We start from the raw sequence: 20,054 nt of genomic DNA, 5'->3' as shown, positions 1-20,054 counted from the left end.
TAAAATGTTAATAAAGCAAGAAGAAACTGTAAGTTATCCACAGGGAACCCATATCAGATATAAAATACTCCAATAGTTTAAAGTAAAATGTTTGAAAATATATGCCATTCTTGTGCTAAGAAAAAAATTAAGAGAGACCATATTAATATCAGGGAAAGTGAATTTCAGCAGAAGAATATTACTACTAATAAAGAGATGTAATAAAATAATTAATGATGCAGTTTAGAGAGGACATAAAGCAAATCAGACCAAAACTAAACAAAAACCAAAATTTCTACACAGCTAACAAAGCTAAAAAAAAAAAAGAAAAGAATATTATGTAATTGGCAACAAGAACGAGCACTGAATGAGCTTTCTACTTGCTCTGTCTGAAACAGAAAGGACACAGATAAGCAAGGAAAGGGGCATGAAGACATACAATTACTTTGGAAAAATATGAACAAACTAACATTGAATAATAAAAGTCCTTATTCTTCTATGGCAAAATCTCTTGGTATGAAATCCCTCCGTCACCTCCTCTTCATAGAAGACACTTCCTTGTCCTCAGAGAAACCCTTCTCTTGGTGGGCAGCAGATACATTTTCCAATCCACAAATATCTCTTTTAATATTTGTGCCCCAGTGAAAAGAACCCTTATTATTTTTTTCTGTGCTAAAAGACAGGCAGCACATCCTCCTGGAGAAAAGATACAACACCCAAACAAACCCCAAATTCATTAACAGCCCAGCAATTTAATTTCGTGTCCTCTCCCTATACCAAAAGTTACAGTTACCACTCTTAGAAGAAGTTCTCTCACTGAAAAATTTTTTCCTAGTCACTATTTACTTTGCACATAACCCGGAAAAGATGGTTGGCTGCAATTGTTGCGGTGTCACTAAAGTATTTCTTTAACGTCCCAAGCTGATAGAGTGGCCATGAATGGATGACTAAGGCAGAAGCTGAATTTTCGTATTGTACTTTATCACATGGTATACGGAAATTCAATACTTGGCATGTTTTGGTAAACACTGCACATGCTACAGAGTGTGAGCGTTCGCGTTCTCTTTACCTCCCCTCACAGATTCCCCACTGTCCCACATTTAATTAAATTTCCTAATTCAAGTTGATCGTTGTTCCACACCACAGAATTCCAGTTATAACTCACATATTTTGCTAAGAAAATAGAACACGCCATCTAAAAGCATATTTTCATTCATTATATTTGTCAACAGGCAAAGATGCTATTGAATAATTCTTAAGTGTTCCCTTATCTCAGTCTGAAACTCTAACTCATTCGCACTGAAGCTTTTAGAAACGAACTCTCTCTAAGTAACTCAATTTTTATGTTTCAGTCTACAGCTTTAAGAGGTTCCAAAATATTTGTGACGTGAAAGAATGACTTAGGAAATTCGCACGGGAATTAGTCAGGAGTATGAGAAGCTCTCTCGATCCCTTGCATCAGGATTTCTGAAAGTGGCTTCTGGTGTTATGATCCGAGCAAGCGCTGCGATTATCATTTCGAATCTCATTTTCTAATCTTTTTGTGACATTGTCCACATTCATTAAATGGCCCTGCTTTAAGTTAGTGTTCAAAACAAGCCCCAAATCAATAACTGTGGAGTAGAAATGAGATGGCACACAGCGCTACCGATACCAAACCACCACCAACATGAACTTGGGAAGGGGCCCTCAGAAAAATAAGGGGAAAAAAACGTAAAAAGTAACTTCAGCACAAATATACACTAAAATAGCGATCAATGTATATATTCCAAAAATGTGTTCCATCCTTGGGAAAACTTGGTTTGAATTACTCGAGTTTTAAGTTAGACGGAGTCTCCAGGAATAGCGTTTCCCTCTATTGGAAAGCAAATACTCACATTTTATTTCCCACTGCTCTACCTCACAGTCCCTGCAGTTCACTTGGAAAAGCCTCTTTATTATTCCACACATCCTCTGCCGAGGAAACCAGTGTTATCCCTTCCACTGTTCCCTTTCTTATGCCCCTCTTCCTGTTTGAAGTATCTTCCCTCTTCCTACCCACTAATCCAAATATATGGCCTAGTTTCAAAGGCCCACTCCGGCCCGACCTCCTCTGCAAAGCTGTGCCTGGCTCAGTGGAGTCACAGGGTTTTGTACTTGGAATGGATCTTGGAGATCACCTAGTTCCAATACTTTCCAACTCTGCAACCCAGAGACACTTCGGGGCCTTTTGAAAGAGTCAGAAATGGGACGGGAAGTGTGCGTGGGCAGCGGAGTCCCAGGACTCGCCCTGCTCTGTCCTCCAGCACTGATTTCATCATTTTAATTATATTACCTTTCCAAGAAAGAAATTGCAGGAGCAATCGATTCCAGAGCTTGGAGGGAGAGCAACCCCACAGTCCAACACAGATAAAGGAGGAAATTAAGGCTGTGAGTAGAGTATCGTCCCAGTTTTCAAACAGTAGAGGGGGGAAACCAAACTAAAACCCTGGGATCTTTGGGCTCGTGGCCCAGCCACACTGATCGGTTTTCTTTGTCACTAGAATACAATTAATTCCCTATGGATGATTCTCTGGCGTCTTTTGTTATTACACATTTGACTCTCATCTAATGCACTGAGTGAGGCTGTGGATGCCCCACACAAAGGTGTACTTCACACTCCTCTGTGTGAAGTACACCTTTACGCAGCCCAGCGCTAGGCTCAGCGAATACACCTGCCCTGTGTCCCCTTCCCAGAAGCACCGACACTCCTGATTCACATATAAAATCAGGCAAAACACTGGAAAGATCAACAGTAGGGTATTGACAGAAATGCCATAAACTATCCTGCATTGAAGCTCTCTTCTATATCCGAACTTTATTCATGAAAGTTGGCACAAATGGTGGTCAATATAGACTTTTTTCACAAAATAATTCTATATTTCTGACCTCGTTTACATTTTTCCCTTTCTTTGTGTTTATCAATCTAGACTGCATCAGTTACACTCCTTGTTTTAAGCGTTACTCTGTTTTAGAACCTTGAACTCATTTTGGTGACCTTATACAATTGGAATAGGACACTTCAAGAACAGCTGACCGCTAATAGATACATTTTTTATATTTATATACAATTAAGAACTTTATTCTTTTTTAATTTTATTTATTTATTTTTTTAGAGAGGAAGGGAAGGAGAGAAGGAGAGAAATATCAATGTATGGTTGCCTCTTGTGAGTCTCCTGCCGGGAAATGGCCTGCAACTCAGGCATGTGCCCTGACTGGGAATTGAACCGCGATCGTGTGGTTCGCAGGCCCACGCTCAATCCACTGAGCTACACCAGCCAGGGCAAGAACTTTATTCTTTATCCACCATGAGCTCTTCCTCCAGCTGCCCCTTTCTTCTGATAAACTTCTTTAGTAGTGTACGCTGCACATTCTACCTTGGTCTCTGCTCTCGTTCTATCTTCAGGCTCCATGTTATTTTCCTCTTAAGCGTGGGTGCCATTTCTCCACCTCTGTTCTCTCTCCACACACTGTGTCGTTCACTCTCTCCTCACCACCGCCTTTAGACCAGGGTATGGGAATCCTCTTCTGGACTCCAGACTTGAGACACCTGCTCTGCCCCTACAGGGTGAGTAGTTGGCAGTCCCAACAGGACGCGCTGCCCTGGAGCCTGCTCCTTTCCATCCCAACCACACTTGGGGCACCTGGGACCTCAGAATTCCTTATTTGAATCTTGCTGAGTCTCCTTCCCGGGCCCAAGTGTCTTCTTCTTGACTTTGGGACCACACTCCTGCTGTGCACAATGGACCCCAGGTCCCCAAGGTGGCCAAGGACTGGTCATTCGTAAGAAAGGGGGCTACAGGCAGTGGGGGTGTGCACAGGGCTGGAGTTTGCACGCTGGGGTCTCCCAGAAGCACACCTGGGGCTGTGCCCTGCATGGACAGGGCCGGGTGGGAAGAAATGGGCATGGGGGGCCCCTTCCTAAGCTACTGCCAGCACATGTTAGCACAGAATTCTACTTCAGACTTGGCCTTCAAGGTGGGCAATACTGTCACAATAGGAGGTTAGACTGTATTTTATTTAACAGTCTGTGGCTTGATTTATTACTTTGAAATACTGAACATATGCTATGTGGTCCTCCACTTTCACTCTTACCCAGGGGCCTGAAAACCTTGGGAGAAGACCAGAGTCTTTTCTGAGATCCATTTCTGCCTTCCTCCTTCTTTGGAAAGGTGCACATCCAGCTTCAAATGTCAAAAGCTAAGTTACTATCTTCCTTCTCATCTTGTACCCACTTGTCCAAGTTTGTGTCCTTTCTTATTTAATCACATCTTCACCCATCAGGCACCAGCTGAAGGTCTCACCACCGTCAGCTTTCTTCTTCTGCGACCTTCAGGATTTAATCAGAGGTACAAGAGAGCCTATGTGTGAAATATCCAACTTCGTCTTCTTTCAGGCCTCATCATTCAGGTGATTCATTATGACCATCATTCCACTGCTGTCTGCCCCCCCATCCTTACACCACTGACCACATTTCCACCAGCATTACTGTGTTCACATTCGCCACCTGGTCCCCATCCCTGCCCCATTTTCTGTAGACTAGAAAACAAACGTACATTTTTAGTTCCAAGGTCTTCATAACCCATCCCCTAGGCTAATCTTCCAACCTCCCACAATCACTCTGGTCTCCCAGTCTTCACACTCATCCACGTGCAGCCACACGCAAAGGCTCTCTACTCCAGTAGCCGCTCCAGACTACTTGCTGATCCCAGACAATTTGCTAACTTATAAGTCTGTCACAAGCTTTTGCATACATGTACATTCCCTTCAGCTATTCCTTTGGTCTGTATTCCTTGTGCTTCTATGAAAATCCAGTGAACTATTCGATCGCCATTTCTCCCATGAGGCTTCCCACAATTATTCCACCAAAATTAACTCCTCTCCTATGCTCACTGAACAGTCACTTATACCAGTGCTTACAGTTTTGCAATTTATGAATGGATGGCTTTCTATCCCTTAAGTACACATTCCCTTCATGCAGAACTAGTCTGCATCATCCTCATTGCCTTGCACACTGTCCCACACATAGCAAGCGCTTTTAAATGTTTAATTCCTAAGTCAAATTTAAACAGGGATCGGTTTTAATAAAAATAAAAAACAAACCCCATACCATATTCACTTCAAGAGGGCTCCCAGAACATCTTGGTTCTGTTCCAATCTGCTTTGAGACCCTCAACCATTTCCTGTATCACAAGATTCTAAGATTTCTCCCTCCAAGATGGGTTTAACATGTCCTCTGAAAGCTGCAGTGGTATGTCTGCGGAGCTTATCAAGAAGCCCCGATGACAGATGGAGCAGAGCTGCATTATTGAGAAGACAGGTGTAGCATTCCATCCAGAATCCGCCCCCTGTGTGTCCTCGGTTCGCAGAGATGACTCCCACATGTCGGCCACCGGCTTCCCCGCGTCACTTGTCACCCTGTGCACAGTGCTCCTTAGATGGGGACCATCTGGGGCCGCAGACTTTTCTGGCCTAAAGTCTTCTAACTTTTCCATCACCTGCTCTGCATAAGCCTGGTTTTGTTTTGCGTTTATAGTGTGTCTCCCGGNCCCTTCATGCAGAACTAGTCTGCATCATCCTCATTGCCTTGCACACTGTCCCACACATAGCAAGCGCTTTTAAATGTTTAATTCCTAAGTCAAATTTAAACAGGGATCGGTTTTAATAAAAATAAAAAACAAACCCCATACCATATTCACTTCAAGAGGGCTCCCAGAACATCTTGGTTCTATTCCAATCTGCTTTGAGACCCTCAACCATTTCCTGTATCACAAGATTCTAAGATTTCTCCCTCCAAGATGGGTTTAACATGTCCTCTGAAAGCTGCACTGGTATGTCTGCGGAGCTTATCAAGAAGCCCCGATGACAGACGGAGCAGAGCTGCATTATTGAGAAGACAGGTGTAGCATTCCATCCAGAATCCGCCCCCTGTGTGTCCTCGGTTCGCAGAGATGACTCCCACGTCGGCCACCGGCTTCCCCGCGTCACTTGTCACCCTGTGCACAGTGCTCCTTAGATGGGGACCATCTGGGGCCACAGACTTTTCTGGCCTAAAGTCTTCTAACTTTTCCATCACCTGCTCTGCATAAGCCTGGCTTTGTTTTGTGTTTATAGTGTGTCTCCCGGGCAGTTTAGTGCTCCCAGCCCCCCTCCCCCAGCAGTTCAAATCCTGTTAATAAAAACCTGTTTGCTTCAACACTAGTGGTTCGGTCATGTATCAAGGTAACACATGGACAGGCTCCCAAACATGGACAGTTTGCTCACTTACAAAAGCATTATGTTGTACACCTGAGAAACTAATATAATCTTATACCTCAACAACAACGAAAGAAAATCTTTTCAATTCAGATCTGAAGAAGTAACATGAAATGAAAAAAAAAATGGCCTTCAGGTTTGCAGCCTGAGTGGCTATGTGGATGAAACAGGAAACGCAGGAGGCAGAGCGGGTTTTTAGGGGGGAAATCACATTTTTAAGGATGTTAAGTTGGAGAATCCTAGGAGACAACGGCCCTTTAGGACGTGGTCTAGAAAACACGCTGCAGTGGACACTGGCCATTGACATAATGCACTCACATCCACTTTCCAACTTACGCTTCACAACAACACAGACAAGCATGAATTACCACCCTCATTTTATAGATATAAACGGAAGATCTGAAAGGGGCAATAACTCATCTTGAGCCTGTGGCTGCCGAAGGGCTGTAAAAAGAGGTACCATTTACGTAAGCTCTCCTCCCCCGCACCGAACCCAAACCACTCTGCAAGCTAACTCGCCAATGCCCCAATAAGCTCCCCGAAGTTGAGAGCCCAGTGAGGGACAAACGCAGCAGCCTCTCACTCCAGCCCCCGAGGGCTTCCCGCAGGGACACCCTGAAAACAAGATGTTCCTCAACATTAGACAGGCACTGACCTGAAAATGAGCACTCGATCTGGACAGAAATTCCTGCCTTCAAGGCGCTGAGATTTATTGAAAACCTACATACAGGTTAAAACATCTTCATGTACATTTTCCCCATTACAAGATTACAAATATACAAATATAAAGTCTGTCAAAGTCAGCATCTGTGTATTAGAAACAACTGGGGAAAACCACGTGTTCCCCGCCTGTCAATAAAAAATTGGCACAATTCGCCCACCTTCCCAAGTCCGGCCCCTGACACTGAAACCACACCATTCACACGGGCGTTCTACCCACAGCCGCACTGGTGCGCAGTCCTGAGGAACACCTGTCTGACACGCAAGTGCCTCTCGGTAGTGTAGGGGCAATTCTCTTAACAATGTTTCGATTACACTCCATGGTGGTCTTCCTTCAAAGTAAGTAATGAAGTATTAAGTTGCCCTCTGCCTCATTGGGTCAGTGCACTCCACCCACTTGAAGGCAATAAATCATGGTTACATTTCTTTTCATCAGGAGAAGGGAGACCCTTGAGCAACAGTGTTTCAAATTGAGAATCTGGTCCCAGGAGAGGGGTCTCATCCCATGGGCTATGTCATGTGGACAGACACTGGGTATAACCCTTTATCTGCGTCCTCATACACCAGAAAATTGGGACCAAGGTCTTTCTAACTCGGGTACCAGTGTGAATCCTTATAAAGGAAGCAAAAGTTAACTGGACCCTTGGAGGTTGTTTCAGGAAGAGGAATACAGGAAAATGGAAAGGGCAAGACTAATAAACAGCCCAACTGTTTGGTTCCTGGGTCCTCTAGTCTAAGGTACGTCTTTCACAGAGTCCTGGTCTCCCTGGTACTGATCCGAGGGGTGTGAAGGAGTCACGCTGGTATTGACGTCCACTGCTTTCTGTAAGTTTCTGAAATGCCAAGTTTTTCCTCCTCCCTCTCCCCCTCCTCCAACCACTGCTTTCACGAAGAGTTATAAACCCAACAAGCTGTTAGGATAAAATATCAAGTATTTCATGAAGGAAGGAAATCTTCACCCAAGCGTCCCATGAGTCAGTGTTGAAAATACTGCAGAGTTAAGGTTAGTGGCCAACCTAGGGAATAATACTAGGAAAGAAAAGAGAGGTCCAGAGCCAGGAAGTGCAAAGAACTGGATCTCTGTTGGCAATCTTAAGGCATTGATTACAAAGGATGGGAAGAATCATCTATGTGAGCTTCAATCCCAGCTTCAATGCCACGAAGTTCTCAAAGTAGGTGCTGGCACCCCGATGGAGTTAGCTTTCTAAGAACTTGAAGATGCTTTGCTTCAATCCTGAAGTGCTATCACCAGTTTTGAGGCGCTTAGGCGAAGGAGTTCTCATGAAGGATGGACCCTTTCTCCTCACCTAGAGAGCAGAGAGAGAGTCAGGCCAGCTTCACACCCTCACACAAGTGCTCACTTTCAATTAGCTCTTCAGCAGCTCAAAGTTAAGTCACAGACGATTAACAAGAGAAAAAAAGCAAAGAAATAGAAACTTTCCAGGCAAGTGTCAAAACTGACCGCCTACTGGGGGTAGCAATCCCCTTGCACCTTGCTGAGGACTACAAGATTAACACCCCAGCAGAAGCCTTTAAGCCGGAAATTCATATTCTTTAAATAAATAAATAAATAAATAAATAAGTAAATAATAAATACTGCTCTGCAAAGCCATCAAATCAGTTCTCAAATCCCCTACCTGAGGCTTAGTCGATTCCTTTGCTGCCTCAGCCTTGACAGGAGAAAGTGTATGGAAGACAAAGTTTCTTGAATTTCGGGGAGCACTGGGGTTGAGGTCAGAGAGCGCAGCCAGTTTCTGAAGTACAGCTTTGGGCTGGTTTAGCAGCGAGCCTGTCTTGGGCTGAGGAAGGAAGAGGCACTGGTGACAGAGTCCAAGGGCCAAAGAAAGAATCCTGCCCCCCGCCCCCCAGCCCCCGTTGCTGAGGGGACACATCCCAGCCCGCTCAGTAGAAGAGAAACAGCAGGGTCCTTTGCCACCCACTTCCGTTTCCTACAGCCACCTCCCTCCCCTAGTGAGAGTATGCCCTTAGCTTGACTGGGCTTCTATAACCCAGCAGGTCACGATGTCAGGCTAACAACGTCTGCGACCAACCTGGTGGGTACCTCCTGGTCTGATGGCTTCAAAAGGATTTCTGAGTAAAGACACTGATTCTTGAATGACCACAGCATGACTAGCTAAAAAGGAAAAAAGACAGAGGCTTGTTCTGGGCAAAACTGGGTAGGATACTTTTAAATCTAAACAAGGTGAGAAGCCTTTAATTAAGCCAATAAACTAAAGCCATGGGAACTCTGCTTATTTTGTGTGGTAACTTGAAACCACAGCAAGTGGCTGCAAGACAACTGAAACCAAGTTGAACTCCCTGACCCGTCGTTAACAGCAATAAGAAAAACTAAGAATGGTATGAGTGTGGAGTAGTGTTTCAGAGCCTCAGCTCTGGAGGTAGCTTCATCTAGGTTCAAATTCCAGCTCTAGCACTTAGGTATTTAATCCTGGGCAACTAAATAAAAAATCCAGAATGCACTCCTTTGAACTGTCTTAGAACATACAGCAAAGCCAGCCACCCGTGCTCGGAAGTACAACTCCCACAGCCCAAGAGACTCTGTTCCAAGAACAACGTCTCTCCACACCTCTTTAAGGTAATATTAGACACAGGCCTGTGACTCAGCCGCAACAGCCCCCGAAGGGTGGAGTCACCTCCGAGGCTCCAGCACTAATAATCTAGGGAACCAGACCCTGAGCAGGACCAAGAGCTCACCATTTTTCTGCAGGGCTTTGGCTGTAACTTTCTTGGCGAGCATCATAAACTGACTGTCTTCCCCAATTTCTTCTTCTTCTTCAGTTACCATTTTCCCCTGCTGTGCCTGAAAATAAAAATCAGACAGCATCAAAAGAAGCCCCAAAGTAGGTGGTACAGCCTGGACTGTGAAGCTAAGGTACCTGGGATATCATTTGTTTCCTTTTTGTACCCCTTTATTGCTCTAGTTAAAAAAAAAAGAAGAAAGAAAAACTGATTTTGGACAAATATGAAGAAATGCCCATGGTAAACCTTCTCAAAGCACAAAAGAAAATTCAAAGATTAAAAGGAACAGCAGTATGTTGCCCAAGCTTTGGAAACCACTGTGACGAGACAGGTGTCTAGGTCCTCTCCTCTGACACCAGTGTCAAAAGAAATGAACTTCTCTCGAACTTCCCACCTGGTCCCGAAGCCACTGCTCTCGCTGGATTCGCTCCTTCCTCCATCTGGCTTCAGACTCGTCAAGCTGTTCCTCGATCTGTTCATCATCAGAGTCTCTGTGGAACAAGTCCATCTGGGAAGCGTCATCTAAAGCAAAGAGTTCCGACTATCAGCATTCTGCAGCTGCACAGATGCGAATGAACTCTTTTATCACTTACCTTATACTGACCCAAACTTTTCTCATCCACTAATAGAAAATAATGGTTACAAGCAGGTCCTCCGTAACAGCCTGCTATGGTTTTGATTTCCACTGGTTATTTTAAACTGGACAAACATGCACATTATATCATTTGCTTCTAAAGGTGACCAGCATGGCTTGGTGGGTTGGGTGTTATTCCACAGAGGGAAGGGTCACCAGCTTGACAGTGGAGGTGTGCCAGAGACAACTTATCAATGCTTCTCTTCTTCTCTTTCTCCCTCCCTCCCCCTTTCACTATAAATAAGTAAAATTGAAAGAAAAGGAAGGAAGGAAGGAAGGAAGGAAGGAAGGAAGGAAGGAAGGAAGGCAGGCAGGCAGGCAACGACCAAGATACCTATGTTTTTCCATCGGAATTTCCTCGTTCGTCCGGGACCATCACTGTGCAGATCCCCATCAGCAAGGTACCTCTCTTGGTATAAACGCAGCTGTCGCTTATCATCATCCAACATCGTTTTCCTACAACAGAAGCACGGCATTCAGATCGAGGCCGACTCTCGCTGGTTTAGTGGCCACAGGAACATACACCCCATTACTAAGGAGGGCTTGTTGGGATACTGACATGTGTATTTTCTTGACTTGATTCTGTAGCTCCTCGTCAGAAGGAAGTACTTCATCAATTACCTCCTCTTCATATTCATTAATCTCTTCACCATCATACTCGTCTTCACTGCCCACATCACTCCCTGACACCTCTGCCTCATCCTCCAGGTATTTCTTCAATCTCCTGGAAAATAATTTGGAAGAACAGAAGATGCAACAATGAATATACACGCAGAGTATGGAAGCCCTGGCTGGGCGGTTCGGTTGGTTAGAGCATTGTCCCAATAAGCCAAGGTTGATGCGTCAAGGCTGCAGGTTTGATCTCCAGCCAGGGCACATACAAGAAGCCACTGATGAATGCGTAAATAAGTGGAACAACAAATCAATGTTTCTCTCTCTTCCCTCCCTCCCTTTCTCTAATTAAAATCAATAAAAAATAAAAATAAAAAAGAAGATGGGCCCTGGCTGGTATGCTCAGTGGATTTGAGTGCTGGTCTGTGAACCAAAGGGTCACTGGTTCAGTTCCCAGTCATCGTACATGACGGGGTTGTAGGCCAGGTCCCCTGTAGGGGCACTCAAGAGGCAACCACACATTGATGTTTCTCTCCCTCTCTTTTCCCTCCCTTCCCCTCTCTAAAAATAAATAAAAAAATATTTTTTAAAAATTAAAAATAAAAATAAAAAAGAATATGAAAGCAATGAGAAAAACAGAACATAGAATCACCTCTAATAATGTTTAACTTTATAGTAATATATTTTGACAATACTTAAGTCTATCATTTCTTAATAGTGTGTGCCAGGAACTGTGCTTTACAGACATCATTGCATTATCTTAGGAGGGAGCACTATTATTTTAGTCAATTTATAGTTGAATGAACAGAGACTCAGAAACTAAACAACGTACCCAGGGCCACACAGCTAGAAGGCAGCAGAGCCTGAATTCAATTAGGTTGATGACTTTAAAGCTAGAACTCTCAATCTTCTCTGTACATTTGAAACACACCTGCTAGAAGGTTCAAGCTGTCTTGTTTTGTGTTTAAGCTCACCAGTTTTAGAGACAGAGTGGTACAGAAAGGAAATAGACTTGGATCCCTCACAGTCCACCAAATCCTGACCCCCAAGTTCCAGGTACACCTGAGTCTCAGAGCTACTGGTAGCTTGGAACCACTGCTAGTTAGTTTTCCAGACTTCAGTTCCCACTGAGAGCAAATCTGCTGTCACTCTACGTTCACAGTCCTATTATCTACAGCCACTAGTGGCAGAAGTTTGATGGCTTTCCAAAGGCTGATTTTTAGCAAAGACTTGTTAATTTTTTTTAAGGCTGAGTTTCTCAAAATACTAGGGTTTATGGGGAATTCCTTCAGGGGGTACCAGCCTCTAAGTTTCCCAATCTTCCCATCCACTCTCTCTGAGGAGTTCAACCTTTAGCTGTCCTTCCTTATAAGATTTCATATGGCCCTGGCTGGTGTATGTAGCTCAGTGGATTGAGCGCGGGCCTGCGAACCACACGATCGCGGTTCAATTCCCAGTCAGGGCACATGCCTGGGTTGCAGGCCAGTTCCCGGCAGGGGACTCACCAGAGGCAACCATACATTGATATTTCTCTCTCTCTCCTTCCTTTCCCCTCTAAAAATAAATAAAATCTTAAAAAATAAAAAAGATTTCATATGGACTCTGCAGTTAAATAAGGTTGAAGAACCACTGCCTTAGAAAAATCTATAGATGTCCTAAAGCTGTATGAAATAGCCCTAACTGGTACGGCTCAGGGGGTTGGGCGTCATCTGCAAACTGGAAGGTCACAGGTTGATTCCTGGTCAGGGCCATGTGCCTGGGTTGCAGGCTGGTCCCTGGTTAGAAGCACGCGAGAGGCAACTGATCAAAGATGTTTCTCTCCCTCTCTTTCTCCCCGTCCCCTCTTTCTAAAAATAAATAACCAAATAAAAATTTTTAAGAGATAAGTTAATTCAACAGGTGATAAGTAAGAAACCAAACCTGATCTTAATAGAATGAATGATGGGATAAAAACAATAATATAAATCTAATAGGGATCAATATGACATCCTATACTTGAATTCCAAAAATCATCCACATATAACATTGAATACCTATTAAAATGTTCTTTATAAAACTTGTAATATCGTGGGAAACTGATTATGGATATGCTAAGTGGGAAAGAAAGCAAAATTGTAGATATAGAAAATTGTACAGATTCCAACTATATAAAATATATATACATAAAAAAGATGATGAAGTCATAACCACCATCAACATTTTCATAAAGATTCTGGATGATGAACAAGAATGACTTTTAATTTAATCTTTTGATATTCTTTTCAATATTCTAAAATAAATGGTTTTCTTTCATGGTCAGTACAACAGAACATCAAAAAATAAATGGGGCCCTGGCTGCATGGCTCAGTTGGCTGGAGCACTGTCCGGTATACCAAATGGATGAGGGTTCGATCCCCAGTCAGGGTGTATATTGGGAGGCAGCCGATCGATGTTTCTCTCATCCCTCTCTCTCTCTAAAATAATAAACACATCCTCAGGTGAAGATTAAAAATAATAATATTAAAAATAAGTGGGGGTCTTTTGCCCAAAACTAGGACGGAAAAACCTGCAATGACAGCAATTCACAGGAACAAAGGCCCAGGGAACTGCAGGTAACTACCAGATCCTTAGGATCTACAGTGACTCGGCTCTTAGGACCTTTGGCTACATTCTAAGTAGTATATTCCGCATCTAGAACAAGAAATATGGTTGTAACACAACACACAGCTGTAGTCAGACCGCACTTGAAGGTAAAGAGAATATCCAGCATGTGAGAAACAGCAGAATGATCTAGAGATGTTCAGTACAGACATCATGTAAGGAGGACTGACCATCTTTGAACACTCAAGCGATAACATGTGAATGGATTTTATTAAATCCGTGCTAACCACAAAAAGCAAAAACAGAACCAGCAAGTTTAGGTAAAAAGGTGGCAAGCTACCATGCCACTGTTAGAACTTCTGGCGACCGAAGGAACGGACATAACACCTACATTTGCCTTTTCAACTTCTCAGACCGCCTCAGGAGTTCTTCTTCATCGTCGTCTTCGTGGTCTTCCAGCGCCTCATTTTCATCATGGGAGTCATTGTGTTCCTCCTGCAAAATCACATCGGATCACGCCCAAAGTTAAACAGAACAAATCTGTGTCCTCCATTGACACAGGATTTATAAACTTCTGCCCAAACATTTCATTCAGGATACTGCTTCTGATAAGATGCCAAACTTGGAATTTTCAAGAACTCAGACTGAGAAAACAAAACACACAGTAGCGATTCGCAAAGCTCAGTTATGGTTACTCGGCTCCCTTCAAACTCACCTCATCACTATCAAACTCATTATCATTTGGGACAAGCCGAAAGTCTCCAAATTCTTCCTCGTCACCTTCTTCTTCTCTAAAATGCAAATCCACAAATTAATAGATAAGTAGTTGCAAGCAAACTACAAGAACTGAAAACATCTTATTGGTACCAACATCTCTTTAAGAAACAGGAAACAAGATCTCTTGCCTTTAAAATGTTTTTAAAATTGTGATACAATACATAGAACATAAAACTTTCCATATTAAGCATTTTTAAGAGTACAGTGTCAAGTACATTCACACTGTTGTGCAACCAGTTTGTTTGCACAACTGTTTTCAGCTTGCAAAACTGTATACACCCTTTAAACAACTCCTTGTTCTCCTGTCCCCACAGCCTCTGGCAACCACCATCCTACTGCACTTTCTCTGTGAAGTTTACTGTTCTAAGTACCTCATACAACTGGAATCTTGCAGTATTTATATTTTTATGATTGGCTTATTTCACTTAGCATAACATCCTCACAGTTCATCCATGCTGTAGCATTTATCACAATTTCCTTCCTTGTTAAGGCTGAATAATATCCCATGGTGTATTTGGATATACATACAGACAACACATTTTATATCTAATTGGGGTGCTTCTACCTTTTGACTATTAAAAATAATGCTGCTATGAACATGTGCATACATATATATGAGTCCCTGTTTTCACTTCTTTGTATATAAACCCAAAAGTGGAGGAACTGCTCAATCCCATTCTGTTTTGAACTTTTTTTTTGAGGAACTGCTATTTTGTTTTCCACTCATTTTTACCTTCCTACAAAGGACAAAGATTCCAATTTCTCTATATCCTCACCAACACCCTATTTTAAAAAATATTTTATTTATTATTTTTAGAGAGGGGGGAAAGGAAGAAGAAAGGGAGAGAAACATCAATGTGTGGTTGCCTCTCACATGCCCCTTACTGGGGACCTGGCCCACAACCCAGGCCTATGCCCTGACTGGGAATTGAACCAGCAACCTTTTGGTTCATAGGCCTGCGTTCAACCCACTGAGCTACACCAGCCAGGGCCCCTATTTTGTTTTTTGATAATAGCCATTCTAATGGGTGTGAGGTTCTATTTTATTGTGATTTTGATTTGCATTTCCCTAATTATTAGTGATGTTGAGCACTTTCACGTGCTAATTCTTGCCTTTTTAAAAACCCTGTTTTCCACCAACCAAATGAAAGAATTATGGTTTGCTTACATGCAAGTATGAGATCCAGATGCACTGCACTGCTCTCAGATAGGATATGCAGCCCCTAAGATAGCCAGTTATTACTAAGCCCAAAGAACCTGACTCCGAAATTTTATCAGAAGACCTGGCCTTCTCAAGTTTCTGCCAATCACCAAGACTTACCTGTCTGTTGGGAAAGAGCCTGAACAAAGAGCAAGTGCTTCTTCCAAAGGATCACCCATGCTGCTCTCCTTCTCCTGCTTATTTAAATCTGATGGAGTCAGAGTGGAGTCATCTACACCACAAAAAAGAAAAAGACTTATCACCAAGGAAGAACAGCTTGTACTTCTTTTCCCAGCCATCTAACAACATGCCAGCTTGCCCTGACTGGTGTGGCTCAGTGGGTTGGGCATCGCACCACAGACTGAAGGGTGGCAGGCAGTTCGATTCCAGTCAGGGCACATGCCTGGGTTGTGGGCCAGGTCTCTGGTTGGGGGGTATTCAAGGGGCAACTGATGGATGTTTGTTATGCACATAGATATTTCTCTCCCTCTTTCTCCCTCCCTCCCTTCCTCTCTCTCTAAAAAGAAATTTTAAAAAATATTTTAAAAAATAATAAAATAAAGATACACCAGCTCAATACAGTTCTAAGGTACACTTGTCAAAAAGAACTCACCAGCAATTCATTCATTCATTCATTCATTTGACAAATTCTTATTGAGTGATTACTATGTGCCATGCACCAGGGATACAGTAGTGAACAAAACAAAGACTCCAACTTCCACAGAGCTTACATTCTAGCAGGGTGTACAGGTAGGAATAGTAAATTAGGATTTGTATGAAATTTACTACACACCAGACATTCTTCTAAGCTTTGCACAAATATTAAGAGCAATCTTGAGTCTACACTTTACCATCCTAAGAAAGTGAGGCCTCTAAATGTCAGGGAGCTAAGCAGCGAATTCAATCTACATGCAAGAATCCATCACACCCTGTCCTCTGTAAATTTTTACCCAAGAGTAAGGGCTTCTTTTCAAGGACACAGGATATTTGGCTGTGGTGAGCCTAATGCACTTTGTTGGATATTTACCCTGAGAGGTGAATTTTCCTGAACAAAGATTCAGAAGCTCCTCCATGTTCTCTTTCTTGTCGCTTTGCCCGGGCAGAGCTTTTTCAGCCTGAGATGTGAATTTTCCAGTACACAAATCCAACAGTTCATCCATGTTAGCATCCATGGCATTCTCATCCATACTGGCCAATGGCAATCGAGGCTTCAGAGCTTGGTACTGATTCCTGTGGTTTCTAATGTTTAAGAACCTACAAGCACAATGAAGAGTATAAGAAATGCTCTAGCGAAAAAACAAAGTAGTGGGGGGTGGGGAACTCAACTCATTCCAATCACAAAGTTAGAAGCTGAATCCCAAACCAAAACACAAAAGATTAATAAACCTTTAGCCTTGTGATAATCTAAAGGGGAAAGTTTTACAAAAGAATAAATGCTATTCAAAAGGTAAAGGGGACAAGAGAATGGGGGGAGGTAGAGGAGAATAAAGAGGGGATAAATGGTGATGGAAGATTTGACTTGGGGTGGTGAACACACAATACAATATACAAATGATGTATTACAGAACTGAGTATCTGAAATCCGTATCATTTTATTAACCAATATCACCCCAAGAAATTCAATTTTAAAAACAGGTAGGCTGGCCCTGGCTGGTGTAGCTCAGTGGATTGAGCGTGGGCTGTGAACCAAAGTGTCACTGGTTTGATTCCCAGTCAGGGCACATGCCTGGGTTGCATGTCAAGTCCCCACTTGGGGGCACACAAGAGGCAACCACATATTGATGTTTCTCTCCTTCCCTTCCTCTCTCTCTAAATATAAATAAAAAAGCCCTGGCCGGTGTAGCTCAGTGGATTTAGCGCGGGCCAGCGAACCACACAATTGTGGTTCGATTCCCAGTCAGGGCACATGCCTGGGTTATAGGCCAGTTCGCAGCAGGGGACACACAAGAAGCAACCATACATTGATATTTCTCTCCTTCTCTCCTTCCCTTCCCCTCTAAAGATAAATAAATAAAATCTTTTAAAAAATAAAATAAATATAAAGGAAAAATAAAATCTTAAAAAAACAAAACAAAACAGGTAGGCTGGTATGTCTCTCCACACCATGACCCTTTCCTTTCTTGGAGAGCAAATAAAATCTTTACTCCGCATTTTCTTCTCTTTGTGAATTCTTTCACAGCCTGTGTCACTGACCACCCTAACATTTTAGTGGCCTGCGTGGGAGCATTCTCTATTTCTTCCTCTCCTCCACCTCCTGAGACTTGCGACTAGGGGAGCAGTGGGCAGTGGAAGCTGGACCCAGGTTGACCCCGTAACCCTGTCTGTGAGGTTTGGAGGATTCTAATCCTCCGCCTCTCTGGACTCCTCAGATGGCTGCTTCCGCACCACCCTGCGTGACCAGTGATTGATAAGAAAACTTATTTTTCTCGCCCTGGCTGGTGTGGCTCAGTGGATTGAATGCTGGCCTGTGAACCAAAAGGTTGCTGTTCAATTTCCAGTCAGGGCACATGTCTGGGTTGCAAGCCAGGTCCCCAGTTGGAGGCGTGTGGCCTTCGCTGCCATTTCTCTCACACATCAGTGTTTCCCTCCTTTCCCAACTCTCTTTAAAAGTAAGTAAAAAAATAAAATCTTAAAAAAAAATACTTATTTTTTTCCCCTGGAGCAATGTGACTGGAAATCACTGGAAAGCAAGAACAGAACATGACTAACTGCTCCCCACAGCCCCAAGCAGAAGGTAACAATGGAACAAATTGCAAAGTCATGTTACAATGCCCCCAACAGCCCAAGAGCTTCACAATAGCACCCCCAACCCTTTCATATTCCAATTATCATTCAATAAAAGCTCAAAGCTCCACCTTCAATACTGGTCCACACTATGCCCCTCTCCTTTCCTGGAGAATGAATAAAATCTTTACTCTCTGGGAAAAAAAAAGATAAAGGGTAAAGGGTAAAGGATAATTTTGGCTTCAGATGTTGCTAGAGTAGTACTTGGTGTTGCGTCCCATGTAATGTGCCACAGGTATGTCAATTCTCTCTTTTTAAAATTTATTTATGGATTTGAGGCAGAGACAGGAACACCAATTTGTTGTTCCATTTATTTATATATTCATTCATTGGTTGATTCTCTTTTTTGAAAAAAGATTTTGTTTTTAGAGAGAGGAGAAGGGAAAAAGAAAGAGAGGGAGAGACAACCACAATCAATGTGTGGTTGTCTCTCACACGCCCCCTACTGGGGACCTGGCTGGCAACCCAGGCATGAGCCCTGGATGGGAATAAAACCAGCAACTCTTTGGTTCACAGGCCAGCATTCAATCCACTGAGCCACACCAGCCAGGGCCACTGGTTGGTTCTTATATGTGTCCTAATAAGAGATCAAACCTGCAACCTTGGCATATTGGAATGTTGCTCTAACCAACGGAGCTACCCAGACAGGGAAGGTCTATCAATTCTCAATCCCCCCCAACAATCATAACATAGTAGGACGGATACATGAAAATTTAATGCTTTTACAAGAGCTATGAGGGGAGACCCCCCTAAAAAATGAAATTATCTTCTGGAGGGCAGGCACCTTGTAGTATAGACCTCTCCTGCTAGGTGAGTGTTCTAGAGACCCATCTACAACAGAGTAGGAGCTGACACTGTTGTGAGAAGCTGCACTGAGCTTCAGAGAACTGATTTTGGAGACTCCTTCAGGCCTCTGGCCATTTCATCACCGGTGATTTACAAGCACAGCTGCCACACTGCTCTGAGCGCTCAGCAGGTTTTGACCAAAAGCAGCGTGACCCCCATGCCTCACCCTCCCTATTCACCTGATCTCACCCAAGTGACTTTTTGTTTCCCCAGGTAAAAAAAGTCCTCAAAGGGAAACATTTTGCTGATGTGGAAGAGGTGAAATGAAAAACAGCAGAAGCACTAAAAGGTACCAAAACTGATGAGTTCAAAAACGATTTTGAACAGTGGAAAAAACATCTCCATAGGTGTATTATATTAAATGGTAAAAGTAAACTAAAGTTTAAATATGCAAGAATAAATACACAATTGTTTATAAATAAATTCCATTTTTGGGGGGTCCCCCTGGTATGCATTTCAAATGATGTAAAGATTGAAGGGTGTCAGCAAGGGCTATTTACATTTTACTTTCCATAGAGACTTGGTTGAAACTTGTAGAATATAATACTAATGGTCTGTACACCTTTTCTTTCTCACAAGAGAAAGCACAGATGGAGTGACAGAAGCTGACTTTATTTTTAAATAAAATTAAGCAGGACCCAGCACCACCCCACCCACAAACATAAAACCACCTACCCATCTGCATCCAACAGTTGGCTCTGAGTGTCATCTTCTAAACAGAACTGGAAGTCTCCTGCTCCTAGGAAAAGTGTCTTGGGCTCTGGGGAGGCATTATACAGATCCTGGGAATCCTCTATGGGGAGTGAAGGCTCAGACAGCTTTCCTGAACTCTGGCACCAAAGTAAAACCAAACAAAAACACAGCAGTTTAAAAATGTCATTCACTGTC

The 20,054-nt window shown here is 43.1% G+C and overlaps 1 protein-coding gene across 3 annotated transcripts in view; it reads right to left on the bottom strand.

Annotated features, from left to right (window-relative positions):
* Positions 1–7,832: 7,832 nt before the first annotated feature.
* CLSPN (claspin) overlaps positions 7,833–20,054 on the bottom strand; it is a 28,043-nt gene continuing 15,821 nt past the window's right edge. For 2 of the 3 annotated variants that reach the window (XM_037061447.1, XM_037061446.1), the window contains exons 14-25: positions 19,842–19,996; positions 16,564–16,790; positions 15,657–15,768; positions 14,274–14,349; positions 13,950–14,053; positions 10,926–11,090; positions 10,701–10,822; positions 10,127–10,254; positions 9,688–9,793; positions 9,024–9,106; positions 8,610–8,771; positions 7,833–8,279 (exon numbers count right to left, since the gene is read on the bottom strand). In XM_037061447.1, coding sequence (XP_036917342.1) covers positions 8,169–8,279; positions 8,610–8,771; positions 9,024–9,106; positions 9,688–9,793; positions 10,127–10,254; positions 10,701–10,822; positions 10,926–11,090; positions 13,950–14,053; positions 14,274–14,349; positions 15,657–15,768; positions 16,564–16,790; positions 19,842–19,996 — 1,551 coding nt within the window. In that variant the 3' untranslated portion in view covers positions 7,833–8,168. Of the gene's footprint in view, positions 8,280–8,609; positions 8,790–9,023; positions 9,107–9,687; positions 9,794–10,126; positions 10,255–10,700; positions 10,823–10,925; positions 11,091–13,949; positions 14,054–14,273; positions 14,350–15,656; positions 15,769–16,563; positions 16,791–19,841; positions 19,997–20,054 lie in introns of all 3 variants that reach the window. The other variant, XM_037061445.1, reaches the window with a different exon arrangement.

This window comes from Sturnira hondurensis, unplaced genomic scaffold (genome assembly GCF_014824575.4).
Source record: "Sturnira hondurensis isolate 20B ecotype Veracruz unplaced genomic scaffold, ASM1482457v3 Scaffold0013381, whole genome shotgun sequence".
NCBI classification, from domain to species: Eukaryota; Metazoa; Chordata; class Mammalia; order Chiroptera; family Phyllostomidae; genus Sturnira; species Sturnira hondurensis.
Note: the sequence above shows the minus strand (reverse complement) of the source record. Positions and strands in the feature narration are given on the sequence as shown.